This window comes from Falco cherrug, chromosome 1, assembly GCF_023634085.1.
Source record: "Falco cherrug isolate bFalChe1 chromosome 1, bFalChe1.pri, whole genome shotgun sequence".
Lineage (NCBI taxonomy): Eukaryota > Metazoa > Chordata > Aves > Falconiformes > Falconidae > Falco > Falco cherrug.
The window spans coordinates 24,727,021-24,749,217 of NC_073697.1; the positions used below are offsets into that span (position 1 = coordinate 24,727,021).

Consider the following 22,197-nt stretch of genomic DNA (forward strand, 5'->3'; position numbering starts at 1 on the left):
GAAGGATCTGCCAAGGGTTTGTAAGAAAACTCTATTTTTTTCCCCCTCAGTAGTTTGCAGCTGCCTGTATCTTCACTTCTGAGGTGTGTGTGTCTGTCCTTAGCTGACTGCTCACCTGAAACAGCCAAGTTAAAAACTGCTCACAAATCAAACATTTGTGTTGAAATATTAGAAGCCATTTTGACACGTTTCTTTTAAAAAGGTTCAGACTGTTGAGTGAGGAGGGCAGAAATGCCGGTTAAGATCTCCCTTCTTGTTTTTGACTGTGGTGGTCATCTGTGGGTTGAGTACCTGAACTCCTTGGTCATGCACCCTGAAGAATGAGGATAGATCGCCTAAGAAGCCTGGATGGCATAAATTATGAAATCATCACGCGTTTTGAGTCCCTGGCATGACACGCTGAAGCGAAGCTAGTTGCTCCCCGTTCCTGTACCTTGCGGGCTTGCTCCGCAGCAGGCGGTTTGGGGTAGAAGAGGGATGAAGGCTGGTGGGCCGTGCTATCGCTCAGGAGCTTTTCATGGTTCTCCTGCAACGTTTAGTAGGTAATCACAGGGATTTCAGTGCCAGGACCACCTAAAGCCTGTCATATGTGTTATGCCCGCGCCCAGAGAGTATCGCCCAGTGAGAGCTGGGCTGCCGCGGCCTGGAGCTGTGCAGAGGTTTGCCCGAGGATGGCCGGTGCGGGCCATGCCTGCTCTCCTGTCCCTTTGGGTCACCTGGGGCGGGGGAAACGCTCCAGGGAGCCCTGGGGCAGGGGCTGCAGCTGGGGGTGTCTGGGGGGAAAGGCGCTGCCTGACAGGATGGGGGTACCCGAAGGGCAAGGGGGTGCCCGCTTCCAGGGAAGACGAGGGTGCCTGAGGGGAGAGGGCTGGGAGACCTGGGGGTCGCTACGGAGGGACCGGGCGCTATCCGAGGGGCACGCCCGAGGGGGAGCGCCGTGCCCGGGGAGCGGCGGCCGGCGGCGGTGAGCGGGCGGCGCGGCCGCGGGGAGCGCTGGGGGCGATGGCGGCCGGGCGGGCCGCGGGTGGCGGCGGCGGCGGGAGGCGGCGGGCCGTGTCCCCGCCCCGCGGCGCTCTCCCCGCACACGCCCGCCCTGCGCCGCCGCTGCCATTGGGAGCCGAGCAACGCCGAGCCGAGCCGTGCCGAGCCCAGGCAGCCGCCGGTCCCGCTCCGCCGCCATCGCCATGAGCTTCTTGTTGTGAGTAACCGCGGAGGGGGCACGGCGGCGGGCGGGGAGGAGCCCCCCCGCCCCGCTCCGGCCGCCTGGGGAGGGAGAAAGGGTGCCTTCCTCTTCCTTTGCCCCGTCCCGCCGGGCAGGGCAGCCCGCCGAGGGGACGCGGCCACCGCCCGGGGCGCTGAGGGAGCGGGGCGGCCGCTCCCGGCCGGCATGGCGCCTCTTTCCGCACCTCCCCGCCTGCCCGTCCCGCTCCGGCGGCGGAGCGGCGCCCTGCCCGCTCGCTCCCTTTGTGCCCCGCTCCCCGGGGGGCCCGGCCGCGCTAACGGCTGTAACGGCTCCCCCCGCCGCGGCAGTTAGCGGCTGCCGGGGCTGGCGCGGCGCCGGGAGGGCGTTTGGAGGGCGGCAGCTCGCCGCGGGAGCGGGGTTTCGCCTTCCCCAGCCGGCCCGGCGCCTCCAGCAGCGGGGACGGGGTGGAAAAGCGGCCGCGGGGGGCGACCACATCCACGCGAGGCTGTTGATGTGGGGTCGGGGGAGGCCCTCCAGGCGGGTGCCGAGGGGCAGCGGTGGGGAGGCGAGGGCAGCTTCGGAGGGAAAAACACCATCGGCTGGACTCCGTGCCTCTTCTTTTTTTTTATTTTAATAACGTTTTTTCTGCGCATAGCAAGGACGGTGTGGGCAGAAGTTGCTGCCCGTAGGGATATCTGAGGTAGATGAGTTAAGACTGGATCGGGTCGGTGCAGCTTGGTGAGCAGCCGCGTTCGGAGGCGCGTTCCCGGCGCGGGTGGCTGCGCGGGTGCGGAGGGGTGCGGGGCCCGCGCGGCGGGATGCGGGGGCAGCGCGGGCAGCGGGCGCCTCTAATGAGGAGCGATCGTTTGCTGCGGCGTGAAAAAACTCCCGTAGGAATTGGTGGCAGTTGAGGTGTGCGCAGAACCTTACATTTTGCAGTTTTGCTTCGTAGACAACAACCGAATGAACTTGGGTCCCTCCCCTTGGGAACAAAGACGAGGTACTTCTGACAATTAACATAAACCGGTTCAGTGACCTATTAATTAAAGTGAAGATGTGCTCTAGGGAAAGAAGGGAAATGCAGGCGGCTGGAAAAAGCGCCCTTGCGGAGCCAAGCTCCGTGGAGGCCTTCGCCCCACTGCGCGTTTGTGCCTTTGGAGTTACGTGCGAGCGGTTGGTGGGACGGTTGCCATGATATCTGACAGTTGTTAAAGGCTTCTATTGATAACCAACAGATGTATACGTAGCCTGCTTTTAGAGAAGATACTTTATCTTGGGAACTGGAGCGTTTTCGTAAGTTGTGTTCTCATGGAGACAACACCAGTGCTGGCTTCCTTCTAAATTTCTCCGTGGCGTTTATCTCTTTCCCGCTCCCATAGCAAACCGGCTTGCCTGTCAGTGCACTTGTACCGTCTTACCCCAAGAGAGATTTTGCAAATCACCTATCAGCTGCAGGGTGGAAGCTGAAAATGGGAGGTGGGTGCAAATGACTGTCCCTAGTTTCAGGCGAGGTGCTCCTAATGAGAAGCCCAGCTGTCCCCCTCCTTCATAATTCTCAGCTGCTGCGGCGGCGAAGGGGGACAGGATTTTGAGTACAGTGGTGTCCTGGGAGTCTGGTTTGCAAATTAGAGAACCTCCCTCTCTGTGGCATTTGGCTAACTGGTAACGGAAAAGCATGAAACCCTCCACCCTCTGTCACAGGCAATAATGAGATGCTTTTTTCTTTTTCCAGACCCTTCTGAAACCTAGGAAAGCAAACCTTTACCCCCACCTCCATTGTTTCAAGTGGTCCTGCTGGATGAAATACAGACGTGGGAACTACAGCTATTGCATGGCAAAGCTAGAAATGTTGGCAAAGCTGTCTCAGCTGTTGGTGGAGTGTTGTACATGGCACCTAATTTGCTCATCTGCAGTCTAGAAATGGATTTTTAAAAAATAAAGTTAAAATATGCCTGGTAGGCCTCAGGGAGACTAGGAAACTTTCTGTTGTACTGGCAAGTAGTTATTCTTTTTTTAAGTATCCAGAAAGTTAGCACCACCTTTTGTCAAACATGAATTTCATGTTAAGTTGATAAGAGTATTCAAAGATAGTAGTTGGATATCTTTACACTTCTACAGATACAGTATTGCAAACTTGTATTTTGAGCTGCAACACCCCCCCACTTTCACAGTACTTTTTACATAGGTTTATCATAGTACTTTTTCACACCCTTTGTCCCCGAGAATTTCCTTGGTATGGAGGTAGCTAAATTAATTGTTTGTTCATGCTGTTTTTTGTGTGTTGCTGATACTGTTATTTTTTTGTGAACTGACTCACAATTTCCTTTTGTGAACTGGCCCACAGTTTTGAACTTGTAATAAAGATGTGGCAGATGAAGACTGTCCCTGTGAGCTTAGACTAGAAAAGTTTTTGAAATTGCAGTGAACCTGTCACGCAGGTTTATCATCAGTAACTTGGCTGTAGTTTGTCAGTTTGACACTCAGGCATGATATCAAAAGCCGTGTTCTGCTTGCAGACTTGCTTGTTGTCAAATAACAGGGTGATTGTGCTTGGATAACACAGGGTGCTTGGGGCCCCCCTCGCCGGCCCGTTGCACAGTCCTTGTACGCTGACAAATCCATTGCTATTCTTTGCTGTTGCTAGGGCCAGTGACATATAAAGCTACATGGGGGGGGGGGGGGGGGAATCAAGGGAATCCATTGTCTCCTCTCGTTATGGGTAACATTATAAAAAGACTGTCTTGTGAGACGAATCACTGAATTAATACAACTCAGTTTTGACAGCAATTGTTATTTTCAGTGCCACTGTTTTCTCTTTCTGATCTGTTTCTTCCTTTCTGAAAAGACTTTATAAACCTCTCCAATGGTTGAATAGATTATCCTGAATCTTTCTTTTTTTTTTTTTTATATATATATATATATATATAAAAAGGAATTGGACTAGAAAATATCTTTGGTTCCAAAAAAATTCAGTTTGGTAAGCTGCCTCTAAAAGGAAATTACAGCATCATTGCAGGTACTTTAACTTACATCTCCAAGGGAAAAAAATTAAAGATAGTTCTGGTAGGCGTGCCATATGGTAACATGCTTGTGTTATCCTACGCTGGTAAAACTTACATAAAAAAGAAGCTAGATGAAAACCATTTATTTTTGAAAGGAAAAGATTCAGTTTTATTGTTGAAGTTGTGGTGTTGTCTTAAAAAAAAGTCATCTGTGTATTCATAAATCCCTGTCAGAAAATTCCAGCCTTTAGTTTTTGTAAAATGAGATTCATGTAGGTAGCTGTAACCGATGTGACTTTGAAAGACTAGGAGCTGATGGAAACAGCAAGTAAGGGTGAGTAGCTGTTGTTTGGGGTGCATATGTTGAGGAATCAACGCAAAGTTAACTGTGTCTTGTTACATGGCATGGCGGAGCTTAGCAGCTTCCTCTGGTGGTGCATGTGGGTTAATTTTTTCAAAAAATTTAGTTAAAGTCATAGTTTTGTGTATGTGCAGAAAGTGCAGTGGGACATTACTTTCTTTTCCTTACATCTCTTGCAAAGTAATACCAGAATCAGAGCTGGTGTGTGTGTTTCCAGATTGACAAGCATTGTGGCCTTCCTGATTTCCCAGTCTGATCCTGCCCTTGAAAAATGTTTTCCCTTCCTCAGCTTTCCTAGATGCCTGAGTTGCTGTTACTTCCCAAATGAAAGCTGCTTCTAAAGTGGGCAGTGTTTTTCAGCTTTGTTGCTCTCCAGCTAGAGTGCTTCCTGAGTGCTCCTGTAGTTAACAGTTGGAGATGTGGTATTTATCTCCTTTTTATCACGGAGTCCCACAGAAGACTGGTTAGGGCTTCTAAACTGGAATTTTGGTCATTGAAAATCAACGTGTAGGCATTTACAGACTGTTGGTCATGGAAAGTACATGCTTGTTGAACATGCAGATGTTTTTCTCCCTGTATTTTCATGTAATGGTTTTCTTCAGTTTTAGCTTGATTAGTGTAATACAACTGTGCAGGCTGTGTTCCTAGAGCAGAGATCAGGGTAGAGGCTCTGGACACCTTACTGTAAAATCTGTTGTTTAACTGTGTTTAGTGTCGTCGTCCCCCCCCCCCGCCCCCACCAGCCCCCGCAGAGTACCAGGAATGAAAAAATGAAGTCTCTTGAGTTTTTGCCTACGAGTAAACTGGAGAGAGAACTGTGAAGTTACTGCTAACTTTTTAATTTTTTTTTTCTAAAGTCTTGTTAACAGCAGTTTTGAGGAAAGCAAAAAGATCCTTACAGGTACAGTTTATACAAAGTCAGCTCTGACAGTGAATGTCACAGGAAGTAAAACTTTTTTTTTTCTTGCTGCTTATAGCTTTCATCGGTAGTGTTAGGTTAATGATTGGACTCCATGATCTTGAGGGTCTTTTTCAATTTAAACGATTCTATGATTCATTTAACTATTGGCTGTGGAAATACATGCTTTTACCTGAAATTCGTGTTTAATGTTGTTGAAGCACGTCATTTCACTTGTAGTGTTAACTCTGTGTTTAATTCCTGTTTTGAAAGACTTGCTGTCAAAAGATTTGCCCCTGGGCTGGCAGCTGGTCTTGCTTTCAAGGAAGGGAGTACCAAGGAACAGAAAGCTTCCGGAAACCATAGCAATGGAAAATTGACATAGAGGCACTCATAGATTCGTTTAGGTTGTAAAAGACCTTTAAGATCATAGAGTCCAACCATTAACCTGGCACTGCCAAGCCCACCACTAAACCGTGTCCATAAGTGCTGTCCCTTGTGCTGCCAGTGGTACGATTAATTCTAAAATTCTCGAGCTTTCTTGAAAAAGGCCTTTCAAAGTGCTTGTCACTCTGCTTCCCTCATTTATCTTCCCTGAAGACCCCCAAGCAGTGTGTTAGGGTGTAGTTTGCTGATAGGCTTAAAGCTTACTGAGGCACTTCTCATCCTTCTAATGAGCTGGTTGAGGAAGCTAAACCAGCAGAAAGCAATTAATTCCTTTTTGGTGTGATTAGTTTTTTGCTGATTTAGGTGCTTGGTATCATTGTGTAGTGACATCAGACATGGTGTTGGAATAATGGAAGCAGCAGGAGTACCTGGATGTGGCAAAAGACAGGGAGGAGGCTTCTTCCTTTTTCTGTGCAAACCGGCAGTCGGTGAGCTCAGCTGTGTCACCAGCCCTGTCCTTCAGACTTCACTGGGCCTTGGGTGTGCGTTGCAACCTGTTCAGGTAGCTGAGTTCTTGCCATTCCTGCCGGTGACTTGGTTTTTTCTTGATGAGTTTGATGAAACGTCTGCTTGTGGTGGTAAATTTGCGTGCGCTTTCAAAAAGTAGCTGATCAAGCAAGCATACGATGAAGCAGAAATAAACTGTAGCCAGCAATGCAGGAGTGCTGCTGTCTTACCAGTAAGTAAGGTTGGAGGTGGAAAGATGCAAAGTGGTTTTTGCTGCTGCCTGGCTTTTATTTCAGAAAGAACGAGTTTGCCTTGGAGTTACAGCTGTGCAGACCAGCTCAGGCTGTAAGATGTCTGAGATTGGAATTGCATTTGAAAAAAAATTTTGCTGCTAATACTCTGTTTTGGGGAATATGTAATGGTTAAAGCGACTGACTGGCACATTTACACGTTTGTAGATGCTTCCTTGGAATGAAAAAAAAACCCACCCCAAACCCCCGAAGAAAGGCATTGTTCAGTGTGAAAGTTGTGTTTACTACATCACAGTGATGTCCGGTCTTAATTGCTTCCTAATTGTTTGCTTTTATGCCAGAATTGTTTTCGCTTGTTTGTCCTTCTCTCTTTGTGTTTGCAATGTGAGTGAACCTATGCAATTAGCTATTTACATTTGTCAGACAAGAACCGTGGTGGAATAAGGATCGCTTTCAGGGGATGATTTGTGCAGCTCAGTTTTTAATCTTGAAAAGGTGCCAAAAGCCTTCAATAATTTTCTGTTAAGTCTCTGGATTTAGGGCCTCTTGGCAACAGGCAGCCATGGTTAAGGACAGCCCTGGGGTCACAGTTGCATCTTATGCTGTATGTGTCCTGAAAGATACGTAGTCTTTTTTATCTTGTTTGAAAAATGATGACATATTAGAAGCATTTGTCCACTGAGGAGTGGCTTAAGAGTTGCGAGTGTGGTAATGTTTTCATGCCCAAGGCTGATGCAATGAAGCTGTAAATAGCTGCATTTAATTAAGCCACTTTGTCTTCCATAGTAAGCAATAAGAAAGTTATTGCTGCCAAAGCTATCAATAAGTTTTTGACCCACCAATCGACCTAAACCACAGGATATGCCTTGTGAGGCTTTTAGCATTTGTAAACAAAGCCACTTCCTATTAGATTTGAGAATGAACTTGCTGTTTGGCTTTTGTCTTTTTTTTTTAAAGTACACAGGGAGTGAGATTGTGGGTTATGTATTCAAATGCTGGAGAACCTGTTTTCACCTGTAACTGAATATAATTTAATTGCTTTTCACAGACTTTAAAATTTTTATAGCCTGTACATTTCATGACAAGGAATTATCAGGATCCAGTGGTTTGCTTTGTCATCTCTTTGTACGATGCTTTTTTAAACATAGCATTTCCTTCCCTTTCACTTTCATAGCACTTCTGGGGTGTTAGTGTCATGCTGGCTGTCAGTGTTGTGATTTCACCTGCTGCATGATATGTAAATGTTACTGATGAGAGGTTGTGATGGACATACTTGTACTGGTGGTGAAGGGCCACGCAGTCCTGTTGGGAAGGTCAGCATAGGTGAAAGACGCTTAAAAGCGTTTGGGAAGAAAAACTGGAGAGGTCCTTTTTGGACTCTCTATGTGACATCTAAGAGCAAGAAAATTTCTTCCTCTGGACAGAGAGAGCCCTGAAAACTTAAAAGTAATCTGTTGCATTTACCTCTTCTGGAAGGAAATAACACTGAATTTTAAAAATGAGCAGTGTGCTACAAATGTCCCTCCAGAGTTACAGTACATTCTGAATAGGTTATCTAAACCCATGTGTGTGCAGCTCTTCTGGATCAATTTAAAGCAGATCATAAAGAAGTAACCACAAAGTTCACTTTATGATTTTTCACATAAGTTCCCAGAGCCAGCAGGGTGGTTGGTCTGTGTGTTGTGTGTCGAATGCCTTCCCAGGGCACTGTTGCCTGGGTTAATATTTTGGGGAAGGAATTTGAAAGAAGGGAATGAGAGCTGGGGATTGGTTGTCTGGAGAGACATACATCTGTGCATCTTAAACTGGGACGTTGATAATAAGTTTGAACTAACTTCTTCTTAGTAGGTACGTCCTTCCAGGACCTGATACCCAGTTTTTGTGCAGTGTAGTAAAATGCGTTGTGCATCTCAGATGTGTTCTGCTTAATTCAAGTCTTTGCTTCCCATTTCAAATACGTAGCCTGAGTCAGCAGACAGTAAATTCATGCGTATGAGATGGTAATGTGTTAATAAAAAGGCAGTCCCCCACTGTGAATGCATGAGGTGATAGTTTTTTCCTTGCAAATATATCTTGAAACTTTTAAAAGCAGTACTTCCAAGTGAACAAAACTTACTCCCCTCTTGCCTTTTTTGTGTTTTGCTTCAGGAGAAAGCTAAGGATAAGGTGCAGCTTTGTGGTCCATTCAGACCTTGTACTTCAAAAGATCAAATTTGGTTGCTCTGATATATCTTGCAAATGTAAATGGTCTTTCTTCCTTTGTTGTCTTTTCCCATTCATACTGAAATCCAGCTGCAGCCTTAGCTTCTTGTCCCAAACTTCCCACTGTTGGTTTTTTTTTGTTGTTTGTTTTGTTTTTTTTATGTGAAGATGGTTCTATCTTGTTCACCCTCTCCTCACTTCCTTCTCCAGTTCACAGCTGTTATTTGGCAGGAACCCATTCCTTTTGTTATTCTTACATACCTCCTGTGATCCTACCCATATTTCAGCTGAGTTTTATTTGAAGTTTTGCTTCTTTTCCATGTATTTGGTGGGGTTTTTTTGTTTTGCTTTTTTGTTTTGTTTTTTGTTGTCTATCATTGCACTTCATCTTTAAATACGGTAGCTGACCTCCAGAGTTAATTGCTTGTGTCCTAGCGATAGCAGCAGTCCTGACATAGAAAATTATAAACCCTTCCTCAGTGAAGAACATCTTGCAGATAAGAACTTATAATGCCTGGATTTGTTGACTTTCTCCAGTTCCTTTCTTTATGAGCTTAAGTAAGCTTTGGTAAATTCCTCTTCTGCTAAAAACTAAGACATTTGATTTTTGATACAGAAATTATTTCTATCTAAATAACGATTATTTGGGTTTCTATGTTGACCTTAATAAAATAACCCGTATTTTGTTTCGGTAGCTGGTATTTTAATTGCATTTTTACCAACTTCAGTAGCACGGTCCTTGTTTTGGTTGAATGGAGTAATTGTTTTAGAGACTTGCTGAGCTTTCTGGATCCAGGAATCAAAATGGCATTACTGTGTCTTTTACTTACCATACTTTGTGGCAACAAAATACTGCTTTTTCTAATGCTGAAGTGGAAGTTTTACAAAAAATAAAGCATCTCTAATGCCATATTATTAACTTCTGTGGTTGACAACTCTTCTTAAAATTTCTTGTTGCAATGTGAGTGGAAAAGGGGAAAAATCCATATATTTAAATAAAACATAGAACAGTTAAACGGACTGCGGACTCAGTTGTCAAATGCACAAACTTAAACTGTTTCAAAAGAAATGTTCTCCTGTGTACATAGGAGTTATTGTTCCCGCTCAGGTGCTTCAGACAGGTAGATTTCCCTGATAAGATACTTTGCAAGATATAAGCAAATTTTACTGCAGGTAGTTACATATAGCACATACAAGATTGTATTAAGTATGGGGAATGTGTAAGAAATACTTGGTGATGAGATAATGCAGTGTATTTTTGGAAAGCTGTTAGATTATTCATTACTGCCTCCTGTCCATTTCTTCTTCCTGTTATTCTTGGTGTTATTTCTTGCCTTCAATAATTGTACTGTTATTTCCTGAATTCAGACCCCGTTTTAGCTATTAATCAAAGTGTAAGTGTAATCTTACCCACATGCTTTGAGGTTTTTGTGTTGGGAAGTTGCCAAGTTTTTCTTGTTGGCCGTGTTCATATCATCAGCCTGTTTTGCGTGGGGGTTACAATAAAAGACAGCCTATTATAAAGTGTTAAAGTGACTCCTCCCCCAATAAAGTTTAGTTGTTTCTCCTTTTTTTAAACTTTGCCTTTTTCCTAAACGCATTAATAGATTTTTCTTTTTATTGTGTTTGAAAGGAATGAAGACTGTATTAAACTGTTTAGTGTTTTTTGTTTGTTTGGTTGGTTTTTTTTTTAATGGCCTGCTGTGATAGGTTGGGTGACTAGATTTGCTGTAGTCATTCATAAAGCAGCATTTTGGGAAACCATCCATGTTCTGAGGCATGTTCTCCAAGCACTATATTTGGTGTATAAGTAAGGATCTAATTTGATATTAGAGCCAGGCTTTTATTGCTGCAATTCATCATCCTCAGCGGTGTGTAGATCACTTTCTGAAAAGCTCTGCTTCGTACTTTTTTAAAGGTATTTAAAGGATGTGACTATCCTTTAAATAGATTTAAAGCAGATTCGGTTTAGGATGCAGATGGCATTAGTAATGCAAAAGCATAAAGAAAATTCAGTTGAATGTAAGGAAATCTCTGAGGCAGGAGGAAAAGTTTGCAGTGGAAAGTAGTATATACCTTTTGCATGGGACACTTTTATCCTTGTTTTATCAAATCGAAAAAGTACTACAGTAAAGAAATCATAGGTAGGCAAACCCTGTTAATCACCTGTTTTATTTATTTGACATGCCTCCCTCTTTCCTCTTGCCCCACAAACCGGTGATGCTTTGTAGAATGGCAGTGTGCAAGGCTGCCCCGGGCAAGCTGGAGCTCTCCAGGCCACTTCCTGGTAGTTTCAGTTACTGGTTGAAAGATCTTGAACTCCTTCATGCCTACTTAAATGTTTTAGTAAACCTTCTTTCTTTATTAACGTTTCCAATATCTTTTCTTTTAAACACAGTCAGATGTCTTGTTGAAAGAAATAACCCGGACTTGCAGCTTTATGTATTTCCTTGTATTTCTTTTATAATTTGCTTAGTTGTGTCCATAATGGTACTTCCTAGGTTTGATTCTGATTGTGGATACTATCATTCTGTGGTTGATTTGTTTCCCTCTCTTGTTGGTATTCACTTGGATTGCCAGGCCAGGACTTGAATGTTACTGCTTCCTTCTTAAAAAGAAGAAAAAATATTGTTCTGTTTCCTTATGTTCTGCATGACGTTTGAGTTTTCTAATACTGCTTTTCATGTTTCTGCACGTCTGCATAACATGTGCTGTGTCATCCTTACTCCCACATGTGTTACTGAGCATTTTCCCTCTGCGTAATTGTTTTCCTTTAGAACATAACATTTTCTTGGAAACATCCGAGTGACAGGTTTTAACAATTTCTCGAAAATACGCAAACATGCTTCTTCCCCAGATTTGCTTTTTGGTTCTGTGTCCTCATTATGCATCTAAAAGAGGAAGACTAAGATGGTTTGGGCTGCAGACTTCACAGGGATGGGTCTTTCTACAGGTTTCGATGGGTATGGAGTGCATAGGTATGCTTTTGATAACAAGTGTGGCATGCGTCATTGTCTGTCACAGGCATTTGACTCTGTTGTTTCAGAATTTGCTTGCCACGGGGCAGAACTGCATTCTCAGGGGCTGGAGTTCGCCTGCAGCGGTCCTTGCTGCAGGGTACATATGCCATCCTTGTCAGCAACCTTCGAGCTTTTTTCAGTAGTCTACTATTCACAACTTCACAGAGTCCTCTTCCTTCAAAGGAAAATGCGCCATGCACTCACATACAGCAGAAGTAAGTGTTCAAATGGCATTTTAGTGCCAAGTTTTGTCTATGGGAAAGGGTAAGTTTTACAAAAGAAGTGTAGCTAAGTCTACTGAATGATTTATTAGGTACATTCATGCACTAAACTGAGGTCTGAACCTCCGTGGAAACTAAACTTTGAAGCATAACTAGGTGAAGTTCTAACTTCTGTTTGAATTAGTGCTGTGCCCTCCCTTTTAAGTGAGCTAATGCTAATTGACAGAAATAAGGGTTTCCTGAGAAAAGAGGGGAACATTAGTGGGAAAACAGTGCTGTTAAGTTTGCAGAGAGCTTTATTAGTGACTGAAATGGTGAAGATACTAAATGCCATCTCAGTGGTCCGTAGGAAAAATCAAAGTAATTGGAGAGGAAGGAATACTTAGTGTTTACCACCTTCAAAGCTGTTAGTCGCCTGCTCTTTTAAAGTAGTAGTACATGAATATTAGGATATTAGAATCTCCAGAAATAAATCTGGTTTTGATTATGCCATACAATTCCATGGGGGTGTGTGTATGTACATGGTAGGTGTTAGTATTCAAATAGTTGGGGAACCTGGATCTGATTGAAAGAACCCCAGAAAACCAGCCAAGACCGGTCCTCTGCTTTCTTAAAAATCTGACCTCTGTTTGTAATAAGACAGAAATTTTGTGAGTGAAGACAGCATTGCATTTGCCTCAAGGTAGTCAGTGGGAGCATGCAGCAAAACATTCTGGATAATCTTGATTCCTCTCATGTAACAGGATTTCAGGTGGATGTCAAGGGGAGAACATGCAGAGATACTTTGGTCTTTGCTAAAAGCCTGCCTCTTGCAAATTGGCGTGAAAACTTGTTTCAAGGGATGTTCGGTGGTCTTAAAGCTCTTGAAAAAGTCTGTGAAGAAACCTGTGAGCAGTAGTGGGGCGGCATTGCTGAAACACGCACAGTGAGCCTGTTGGGAGGCTGCAGATTTTGTACCACAGCTGTGTTCCAGTTCCTCTGCTGTCTGCCTGTTTGCCGGCTTGTCTCTGCAAATCAATAGGGCTTAGCCGAATGTGCACTCCTTTCTTCTTTCACCTTCAGTTTTTCTCTGATGGATTCTCTTGTGCGCTGCTTTTCGTAACTCTGGCTTGTCCCTCTCTTTGCCCAGCATTGCTGTTAGGCCTACAGAAGACAACGCTTGAGAAGTTGAGTCATTTCCGCAACTGTTGGCTGCTCTGGGAATTAGTTTAATTGTGTTTTTGAGTGCACAGGCAGAGCTCTGGTAGTATCCACTGAGGGCAACTGTGACTTGCTTTGTTTATTTTGCGGATTTTCCAGGAGATGAAAGTGTATTAAATGAACATGCTGTGAATAAAACAAGGGAATTTATTTTGCGTGTAAGCATAGCAAAGTGATGATGATTTCCTGGTTAGAGGATGGTGTTCTAGACTCTTACTTGTTCCTCGCATTAGGAATTGTGATTACTTGGGAGAAGGGTTGCATCCAGCGGGGTGAACGGCAGGAACACCATTGCGACCTGCCTGGGTGGTGTTGTAGTAGACGTCAGTGGTGTAGCACAACACCTCCCCCTTGTTTACAGGCACGTTTTGAACTCCCAGATGGAAAACTGGTGGAAGAGAGACAGGAAAGCAGAGGTGCCTGGCTTGGCTAGAAAATGTTCTGTGGCCACCTAATGTCTTTCGGGGTTTGGCACAAAGCGTGCTGCTGCAGAGTGAGTGAGGGCATGTGTCAGAGGGAAGAGTGAAATGGCCATTTTCCAAGGGCCAGTCACCTGTCCTCTAGTCATCGCTCAGCCAGCAAAATTTGTCTTTAGCTGTGTTATGGTGCACATAAGAGCATCTGACTTCTGCTGGGCAAATCCCACATTTGGTTGACTCCACTGACTCTAAAATGTGTATGTATAGAAGAAAAAAATTTATTTTAAGAATGTGGACATGTACATGTTACAGCAGCTTTCAACACTGGGTGGTGATGATTGGGATGAGCAAAAGCAAAAAAATCATTCCTTAAGGCTACCTTAAATAATTTTCTTCTTACTGGATGTGAATCATCTGATAAACTTCTGCTCTTTTACATGTAGAGTCTTGTGTATAATGATATGTGTATTTAGGAGCTATTGATGAGATGAGACTTTTTCATCTGCCTTTTCTCTTACCATTCTGTGTGGAACTTCAGTCTAGGAAGACAGCTGTTTTTCTGAGAAGGGAAAGCCAGATTTTAGCCCCTGCCTTGCTGGGTAGGGAATTCAGAATCTTATAAACCCACCCATTTCACAGTCAGTACTAGAAGGGAGGTGCTATGTAAAATCTGTGATGGTGATAATGGACACTGTGCCCCTTGAGAAGCATACTCCGTGGAAAAGTCTGCAGAAAATTGAATGTACTGTATGGTGTAGCAAAGAAAAAGGGTGGGATGAGGGAGGACAGATGATGGTATTTAACTGAAAAGAGTGGGGTTTGGGGTTTTGTCTGGATTTGTGTTTATTCTATTTCCAGATATTTGAAGAAGCTCTTCTTTTAGGAGTAACCTGTGTTGTATTGCCATCATTGTCCATTCCCCGTGATTAAAGATAAGGGCATTGTTTTAAATTCCCCTGGTCTGTGATACTTTTTCAGATGAGGAAACTTTTTGGTTCATGTTTGATGGTGGCTTTTTTTTTTTTTTTGAAGCATGATGTTCAATACTTAAAGACATGGTGTTTGAAACTAGGCTTTTTTCCTTCCTCTCTCATGTGAAAGCACACCTTGCCTGAAAGCACACCTTGTCTTTTGTGGAAAGTTGCGTTTTGTATCTGTTACCGTGGGATTTATTTATTTTTTAAAGCTGAATTTCTTGTCAAGCTGCTAAGCTCAAGGACCTGGGGTTTGGAAGACAAGTACTGCAGGCATGGGCAGGGAGGCAGGTGCTGTAGGCAGCTTTGGTGTGCTGAGCACCTGCAGGATGGGGAGCTGAGCAGAGCAGGGGCTGCAGCCGCTCTCCCTGACCCACCCCTGTGCCTGGCTCGCGGGGGACCCTGACCCACAGCGGGGGTGGCCACGGTGTGGGGCGGTGGGAGATGGGAGGCAGGCTCCCTCCCTTGCAACAGGGAGTCCGCTGGCTGAAAGGACAGCTTAGCACAGGAAGCAGCACGGTTCTGGAGCAAGCAGGAGCCACTGTGGGAACATGGCAGGGATGGATTTGCACAGAAATATATGGAAGCCCAATTTTTACTTTGGCAGAATCGAGTACTCATTCCTGAAGGTGCCCCACACAGCTTTCCTGAAGGAGCATGCTGAAATCTGGAGAGAAGTAACTTGGCTCCAGCTCCTTGGGTTGTAAAGCATGGTACCGGTCTTTTGTAGCCTTGGCAACTGGCTTTGGCTTGGGCAGGCAGTAGGTGAGTTCATCACACAAAGACATTCCTTAAAAAGCTGAGGCCTTTTGCTTACCATGTGCAGTGTTAGCTTTGGGAAGAATCATTTCTTGGGCATCCTTACTTTCACCGTTTTTAACTTCAATATTTCTGCTTTCAGTGACTTACTCTAGGTGTAGCAGACAATTTAGGTTATTATTGTATCTCATACTAGCTACAATGGGAAGCTTGTGCCCTTAATCTAATATTTTCAGTTACTGTTTCCTCCAATAGAGTATATAAACAATAAACAAGGTGTATTCTGCTCCTATAGGAATGATCATGTGTCTGTGGAAATTTTTCAAGTCAGTGCAACTGATTCTTCCTTAAGAAAAACAAAAGAGACAAAGCAAAACAAAAATCCTGGGTCTGGAATTGCTTTGTAACCACTGCTTACCTTTTGGGAGCAAAGCTATGTTGTGTAAGGAGTTGGCAGTTCTTAACTCTTTCCCAGACGGGCTGCTTTGATTAGTTAAGTGATCTTGGCAGAGTCTGTTTCCTTCCATGTGCAGAGAATTACACTTTTTACGGCTTAATATTTGTGAAAGTTACTTTTGTTAGATGGGAGCGGTCTTTAGAAGTATGTTATTTTTATTAGTGTTCAGAATAATGCAGCGACTATATCTGAAAAAGTTTACACAGAGGGACGTTTTTCAAGGTGGGACCTATCAGCTTGTGTGCTGAGATTTCAGATTCCTCTTAAATGTTGAGTTGTAACCCAGTATTGGACTGCCGCGGAGCACACAGGTCTTCTGAATTTGAATTGGCTGGACTGATAGCACCATGCCTCATTTCAGACCATTAGCCTGTGCTGTTCAATGAGTCTCATAGTCATCTTCATGGGAAGCAGTATTGGGGAGTAACAGCATTTGAAAAATGGAGTATAGCTCTTGAATAGCTGGGCTCTGGGATTTCTCCTCCTGCCCCCTGAGCATGGCAGAAGCTCTTGCTTCGCTGGCCCATTGCACCTGTAACCTCTGCGCGTGGGATTAAAGCTTCCTTGGCTGTTGTCTTTCTCTGTCCTAAATTGGTGGTTACTGGATTTGTCTTTAGACCCCCTGCATGGTGGTACATCAAAGGTACACGAGGTTGTGGAATGCTTGTTTCCCCAGTTCTTACATTGAATTTGTTACCTCCCAATTAAAGTGAACTGGCTGAGACAAGCTTATTTTAATGAGCAGAAAAGTGACTGGGAAATAATTGTATTTTTGGTATTGTAAGAAAGTAATGCCTGGCTTGCACACCATCTCTCTTCAGAACAGAGATGTTGTGACTGTGCAGTTTTATAAATAGAAGGGCTCAAGTTAAATCTTGTCAGTGCAGATTTTGAACACGTACAGCTTAATTTTACCTGCTGTCCTTCTGATGTTGTGATTGTCACAGGGAAAATGCATTTAAATACTGCAGCTATTGATTAATTTCCAAAAAGGAGCCTGAGGGTTTTTTTTTTTAACTTTCTATGTTAACTATTGGAAACTAACATGGTCATACTCTGTTGTATCTATTCTCAGCAGGGTGTTCTCATTTGAACCCTATATTATTGTTTGAAGGCTTGAAATGTTTGCTTTTCTGGAATTTGGTTCTAGTCTTAACAGTTTTCTGCGTATTGGGGTTTAAAAAGAGGTGCAGCAGGAGAAAAGAGACAAGGAGATACAGAACTAAAACTTGGGAACTTATCTGATAAATTTACTTGTTGGCCTTTGGCAATGAGCTGCTGCCTCAGTTTCCCGGTGTCTAACAAGACGCTAATGAAGCCTACTTCAAAGATACTTTGTGAGAATTAATTAATACTTGCAAAGGCCTTTGAAGATGAAAACGCAGGAGCTGAAATATGAAAAGTTTCCATGCCCCAGGTAAATGTTCTGTGTGCTGTCTTGAGTTTGACTTTTTCAGAATCTCTTGAGCACTTTCAAAGATTTTGAAGGGCTTATTTCAGTTGGACTGTGGTGGTGAACACTTGTGAGAGACGCTGAGTGGTATAGCTGCACTTGCAGAAGTAAGTTACTTGCACCTTCCCCCAAGGAAAGAAAGATAATATCCCAAGGCCTCAGCATTATATACCAGTTAGAAGAATATAGGTGGCAGGTGTGTCCTGAAAATGGTGCCACTGCAGCATTTTCTATTTATTTTTCCCCAGGGCAAGTTTCTGTCCTTTCTAATGTTTGTTAAAACAGTCCACTGGTGAGCCCCATATGACATGATTTACACTGCTTGCAGCACTGTGTTCTTGAGCCTGCAGTTAGCTTGCAACAGTTTGGAGGAGCAGTGCTCTCTGTACTTGCTGTGGAAGTTGAATGCTTGTGGTATCTTAAAATGTTGATTTCTTGTAAAAGATGTCAGTTTAGTATGTGATGTGCAAGTAGGTGTTCAGAGGGGAAAAAAAAAAAGTTTTTCAGATTCTCACATCTTCTTCAGGATGGTGTCTCCTTTTCTCCTTCCATTTTGCCAATGGTGTAGCAATCGCGTGCTTTATAAGTACTGCATTAGTTGGAGATGCTGTAATGAATTGTTAGTGAATTATGGGATAACATGCTCTGGTTTTGTTTACTTGAGGAATTTGAGGAAGACTTCGGAGCACTGTCAGTATTTCAGTGGTTTAGGTTGCGGTGCTGCTGCAAAACGGGTAGGTTGCAGTCTGGCAGGATTTGGGCTTACGTCTGCATCCATATGTTTGGTTGTGAAGCACAATGGATTCAGGACAAGGGTTTTTTCTTGTCAGTTTGAGCCATGTTAGACACAACAGTAGGTAAGAGCTTGAGGTTAGTTCTGTGGTAAAAACAAGCTGTGAAGCCTTAAGTTTTGTGCATAAGGAGCCTGAACTTTTCTGGTTTAATTCAAGCTTCCCTGGATACGCAGCAGACTTCACAGAAATAGGTAGACCGCTCCACTGAAAGACTGCACTTGGGTTTGAGGAGGTCTAAGCCAGGCCAGCCAAAGTGCTTCTCTTAGGGGCGCAAAGGTTTAAGTGGCTTCTTCCCTGCAGTTAACAAGAAGTGTATCAAGAGTTTAGACTGGATATTTAGCTGCTTTGATTGTAAAAGATCTGCCAGTGCCGTGTTTGAAGCTGAAGTGGGCTGCTGAGGCAGCTTGGGAAGCGTGGTGTAAGCAGGACGCCTGAAACTTCTCCTTTCTTCTGTAAATGTCATCTTGCTAACCTAAGACAGAACAGCCTGCAGAATCCGTGTTATTAAAAACCCTCCCTGTCAGCAGATGACTTGATCAAAATTACAGCTTTGGAGGAAATGCTGTGTTCTTGCTTACAAGCAGGTTGTGACGTCTTTGCGAGGCCAAGCAGTGTGTGGGCTTGCGAGAGTGGGACGCCACTCCTGCGGCTTGGCGGTGTGGCTTCCTGGCCAGGCTGCCACGCTCATCCTGGCACAGTGAGTCAATCCCTTTAAACACATTTCCAGATTTAGTGCTGGGTCGGACTGCATCTGGCACTGCTGTAGCTGTACTTACCTATAAAAATAGAAGGGCATAATTTGCTAGAAATATTGGATGTGGGAGTGAAGGGAGCAAAACGTCCTTGGAATTGCAAGAATTCTTTGAGAAGTCGGTTCTTCTTGAAAAACTAGAAATTGGTTGTGACAAATAGAGGGGGTGATGCAATCTGTTCCCCATTTCATGACCTTTTTATATGGGATCTTCGGTGCGGTATTGCTGAGGGCTTCTCCGTCCCCTTTCACTTCTGCATTAATATGATATTTTGAAACTGAAGGAGAGTTCAGAGACTCTTGGCAGGGAAAGGCAGGTGTTGCATACTAGCTCAGAGCCTTTTAAAATCTCCAGAGAAATGGCTCACAGATATAGCTAATTCTGTTACGGAATGTAGGTGAAAATAAAGTGTCATACTTTTGATCAAGACATCTATTATTGTATGTATCGTTGGCCACCAGCCAGGCCTGTAAAGTTACTTTTTTGTCTGAAGTTCAAGGAGTTGAGGAAATAGACCTGGAAGAACACAACTGTCTAAATCTGTCACATGTAACAGATTGACATAATAGGAAGAAAAATATTACTTATTCTGGCTTTTCAGATCGCTTCAGCCCAGTGTTGGGAATCATAGCGTAGGGCAGCAGGAGCAACATGCTGCTGTGGTCGGGGTTTAGGGAGGGAGCAGGATTACATAGGTAACCATTTGAAGAGGTAGTTAACTGACAAGTGCTAAGGCGTAAATAAATGATGGTGTTTTTTTATTAAAGAATAGGAGAGCTTCTGAACTGACGAGGTAGTTGAAATAACGTTTGCAGCAGCACTTGTAACTAGACTTCCCAAGAGAAAATGTGTCCTGTAAGGGTTTTGGCTTAGAGAACCTGTATTAGGTTGTTGAGTCCCTGAACTTCTGTTTGTATCAAGGAGTGCACGGCTGTGCGTGCAGTTAACTGGTATCACATATGGTAAACTGCATAGATGCATGGCATTCTGGTAATTTTGTGCCAAAATTGCAGATATTTCCATAGCACACGATGACTAGCAGCCTGCGTTTATCCTTATTAGTTTTCCTTTTGGATGCCTGCCTGCCTTTTGTGTGAGACAGTTTCCTGCTCTCAGGATGGCTGTGCTGAGTTTGAGAAGTAGTGATCAGAAAGGTAGTGGAGGCAAATATGGAATGCCTTATTTAGATAGCTGATGAGACCATACCATTGTGTATTCTGTTACAGCTTTTGCCAGCTCATGTGAAGAAGCCCTCTGCTTCTGGGAAGAGGGTAGCAGGGATTAAGTGATACCTAATGATAATCCAATGTGTTGTGCAGTCTCCGCTTCCTTGACCATAGAAGATCTCTGCTGGGTATTCGGCAGATCTGCAATGACTTGGTTTGTTATCTGGCAGGATAACAGTCTGGGGTGGATAGGGACTGAATTCCTACCCAGAGTTTTCTCAAAATAAATATTTTTATTAAGGCAGTTCCTTCACCATGCTTCCCTTGTGCCTTGTTCTTGAACCCTCATCCCTTCTGCTGGCTTACCCTTTTTGATAAAATTCAAACAATTTATTGGTTTAGTTATTTCATAACCTTTTCCCAGTTACTGCTTTGTATGTTTCTATGCTGTATGCTCCTCCTGAGCAAAGATTTTGTACTGAAGCTGTTAGTGGGATGCTGTCCTTCGTGATCTCAGTCCTCTTGGTGAGTGCTGTCTCTGTCTGGGTAGAGCTTTCCTCATCATGCTTGGGGAGCTCCATGCACAAAGCAGTAGGTCTGTAATGAGCTTGTAGATTTTGCCTTGGGCGGCTGCACCAGACCAGTTACAGTAGTTAAGTTTTTCAGTCTTCATTATTACATGAAAATGATAGTATTGTGAAGGAGAAGCTGATGTAGGTTAGGTTTTGAAACACAGTGAAAGGAGGACTTGAGTGTTAGGAATTGGGGATTCTATGTAAGCAGTGGGCGAGGGGAGGGAATCTCTTTCTTTACCTTGCCATTTATGATGAATGGGTGACTTGAGCTCTTGTGGCAGTAAGTCTGTGGAAACCTTTGGTTTGCTTTTCATGAAAGTATTAGGAGTTGGTTTTCTTCATGATCTAGTTAAATGGAATAAGAACAAAATCTTGTGAGCATGTTAGGAAGTGCTGTGCTTGTGTTTAGTGTGTGCTGTTTTTCCTTCAGCTTACACTGACGTGCATGGAAAGGTAACGATACCAGTCTCTCTAGCTCTTCAGTTGTTGTGAATATTCCCTTGCGTCAGCCCTGTCCATGCCGCCACAAACCAAAGCAATGGCTAGATATTTTAAGTTGAATTTTTACCCCCTGTGTTGGCATAGTGGCTATAAAGTGGGTAGTATATTCCTGAAGAGAAAAACTTGGGTCTACTCAAGGAGCCAGTTAAAAGATTTGGGTTTTTTTTTGTTCAGTGTTTTTTTCAGTTGCTTTTTCTTCAGAGTTGGTTTGAACCTGGCCTGGCAACAAGTGCAGGTGGCTGGAGGAGTGGGAGGTGAAGGGAACTCCCTGATCCACAGAAGCTTCTTGATCCCACTGGGAGGCAATTACTTTATTTAAGATTGAAATCTGGTGTCCTTGCTCGGGGTGAAATGCAAATGGCTGGGTGCATGTTAAGAAGTGTCCCATAAGAGAGGATATGGGAGCTGTATGTTTCCTCTTCCTACTTCTGGCTCTTGGTTGCATTTAGTACCTGACTGCATTAGTATGGTTTTGGTACCTGTGTGAGTGTACAAGGCCTGTTCACCTGGATCATGCCACGATGCCCATTAGTCCAGCCAAGTGCTGCTTTACAAAGGTTAGAAAACAGGATTACACTGGAGGACTTTGGAAGGGGGAGGATGCTGCTCTTCCTCCTTTGATTAGGACCATGTAAATCTCTAACCAGCCGGACTTGTGGGATCTGTGCAATACCCAAAGATGCACCTGCAGAGTCGTTATCTGCCCAGAGGAATGTTGGGGAGCTCATTATTTATGCCTAGTTTCACTGTGTTTTCTTCTTCCATTGCTCTTGTTCAAGTCTAAACTGAGACTTACTGAACTGTTAGGTAGTTTCATCGTACGCTTGGCAACTGGCATGTTCTCAGTCACCTCTCGTGTTTTGGAAAGAACAATTTTTGTTGTGTTCTTTGGTGCACACTGTCTCTGATAGAGCTGTTGGCATTCAGGATTGTAGAAAGAAGTGATCTTTGTTAATTTTTTGTTGATGGCTGTACTGTGGTGTGGTGGGCAAAATGAGATGCAGAATGAAGTTTCTCAGAGTGCTTCTGTGTGACAGGTAGCTGTCACTTGCATTTCCCCAAAGATAAGCTTACAACCCTAATCATCAATCATTAACCCTAATCGTTCAATCATT

At 43.9% G+C, this 22,197-nt stretch overlaps 1 protein-coding gene across 2 annotated transcripts in view; it reads left to right on the top strand.

Annotated features, from left to right (window-relative positions):
• The first annotated feature begins 984 nt into the window (after positions 1–984).
• Positions 985–22,197, top strand: part of MOB1B (MOB kinase activator 1B) — a 44,720-nt gene continuing 23,507 nt past the window's right edge. The window contains exon 1 of one of the 2 annotated variants that reach the window (XM_055700706.1): positions 985–1,198. In XM_055700706.1, coding sequence (XP_055556681.1) covers positions 1,185–1,198 — 14 coding nt within the window. In that variant the 5' untranslated portion in view covers positions 985–1,184. The remainder of the gene's footprint in view (positions 1,199–22,197) is intronic. The other variant, XM_055700707.1, reaches the window with a different exon arrangement.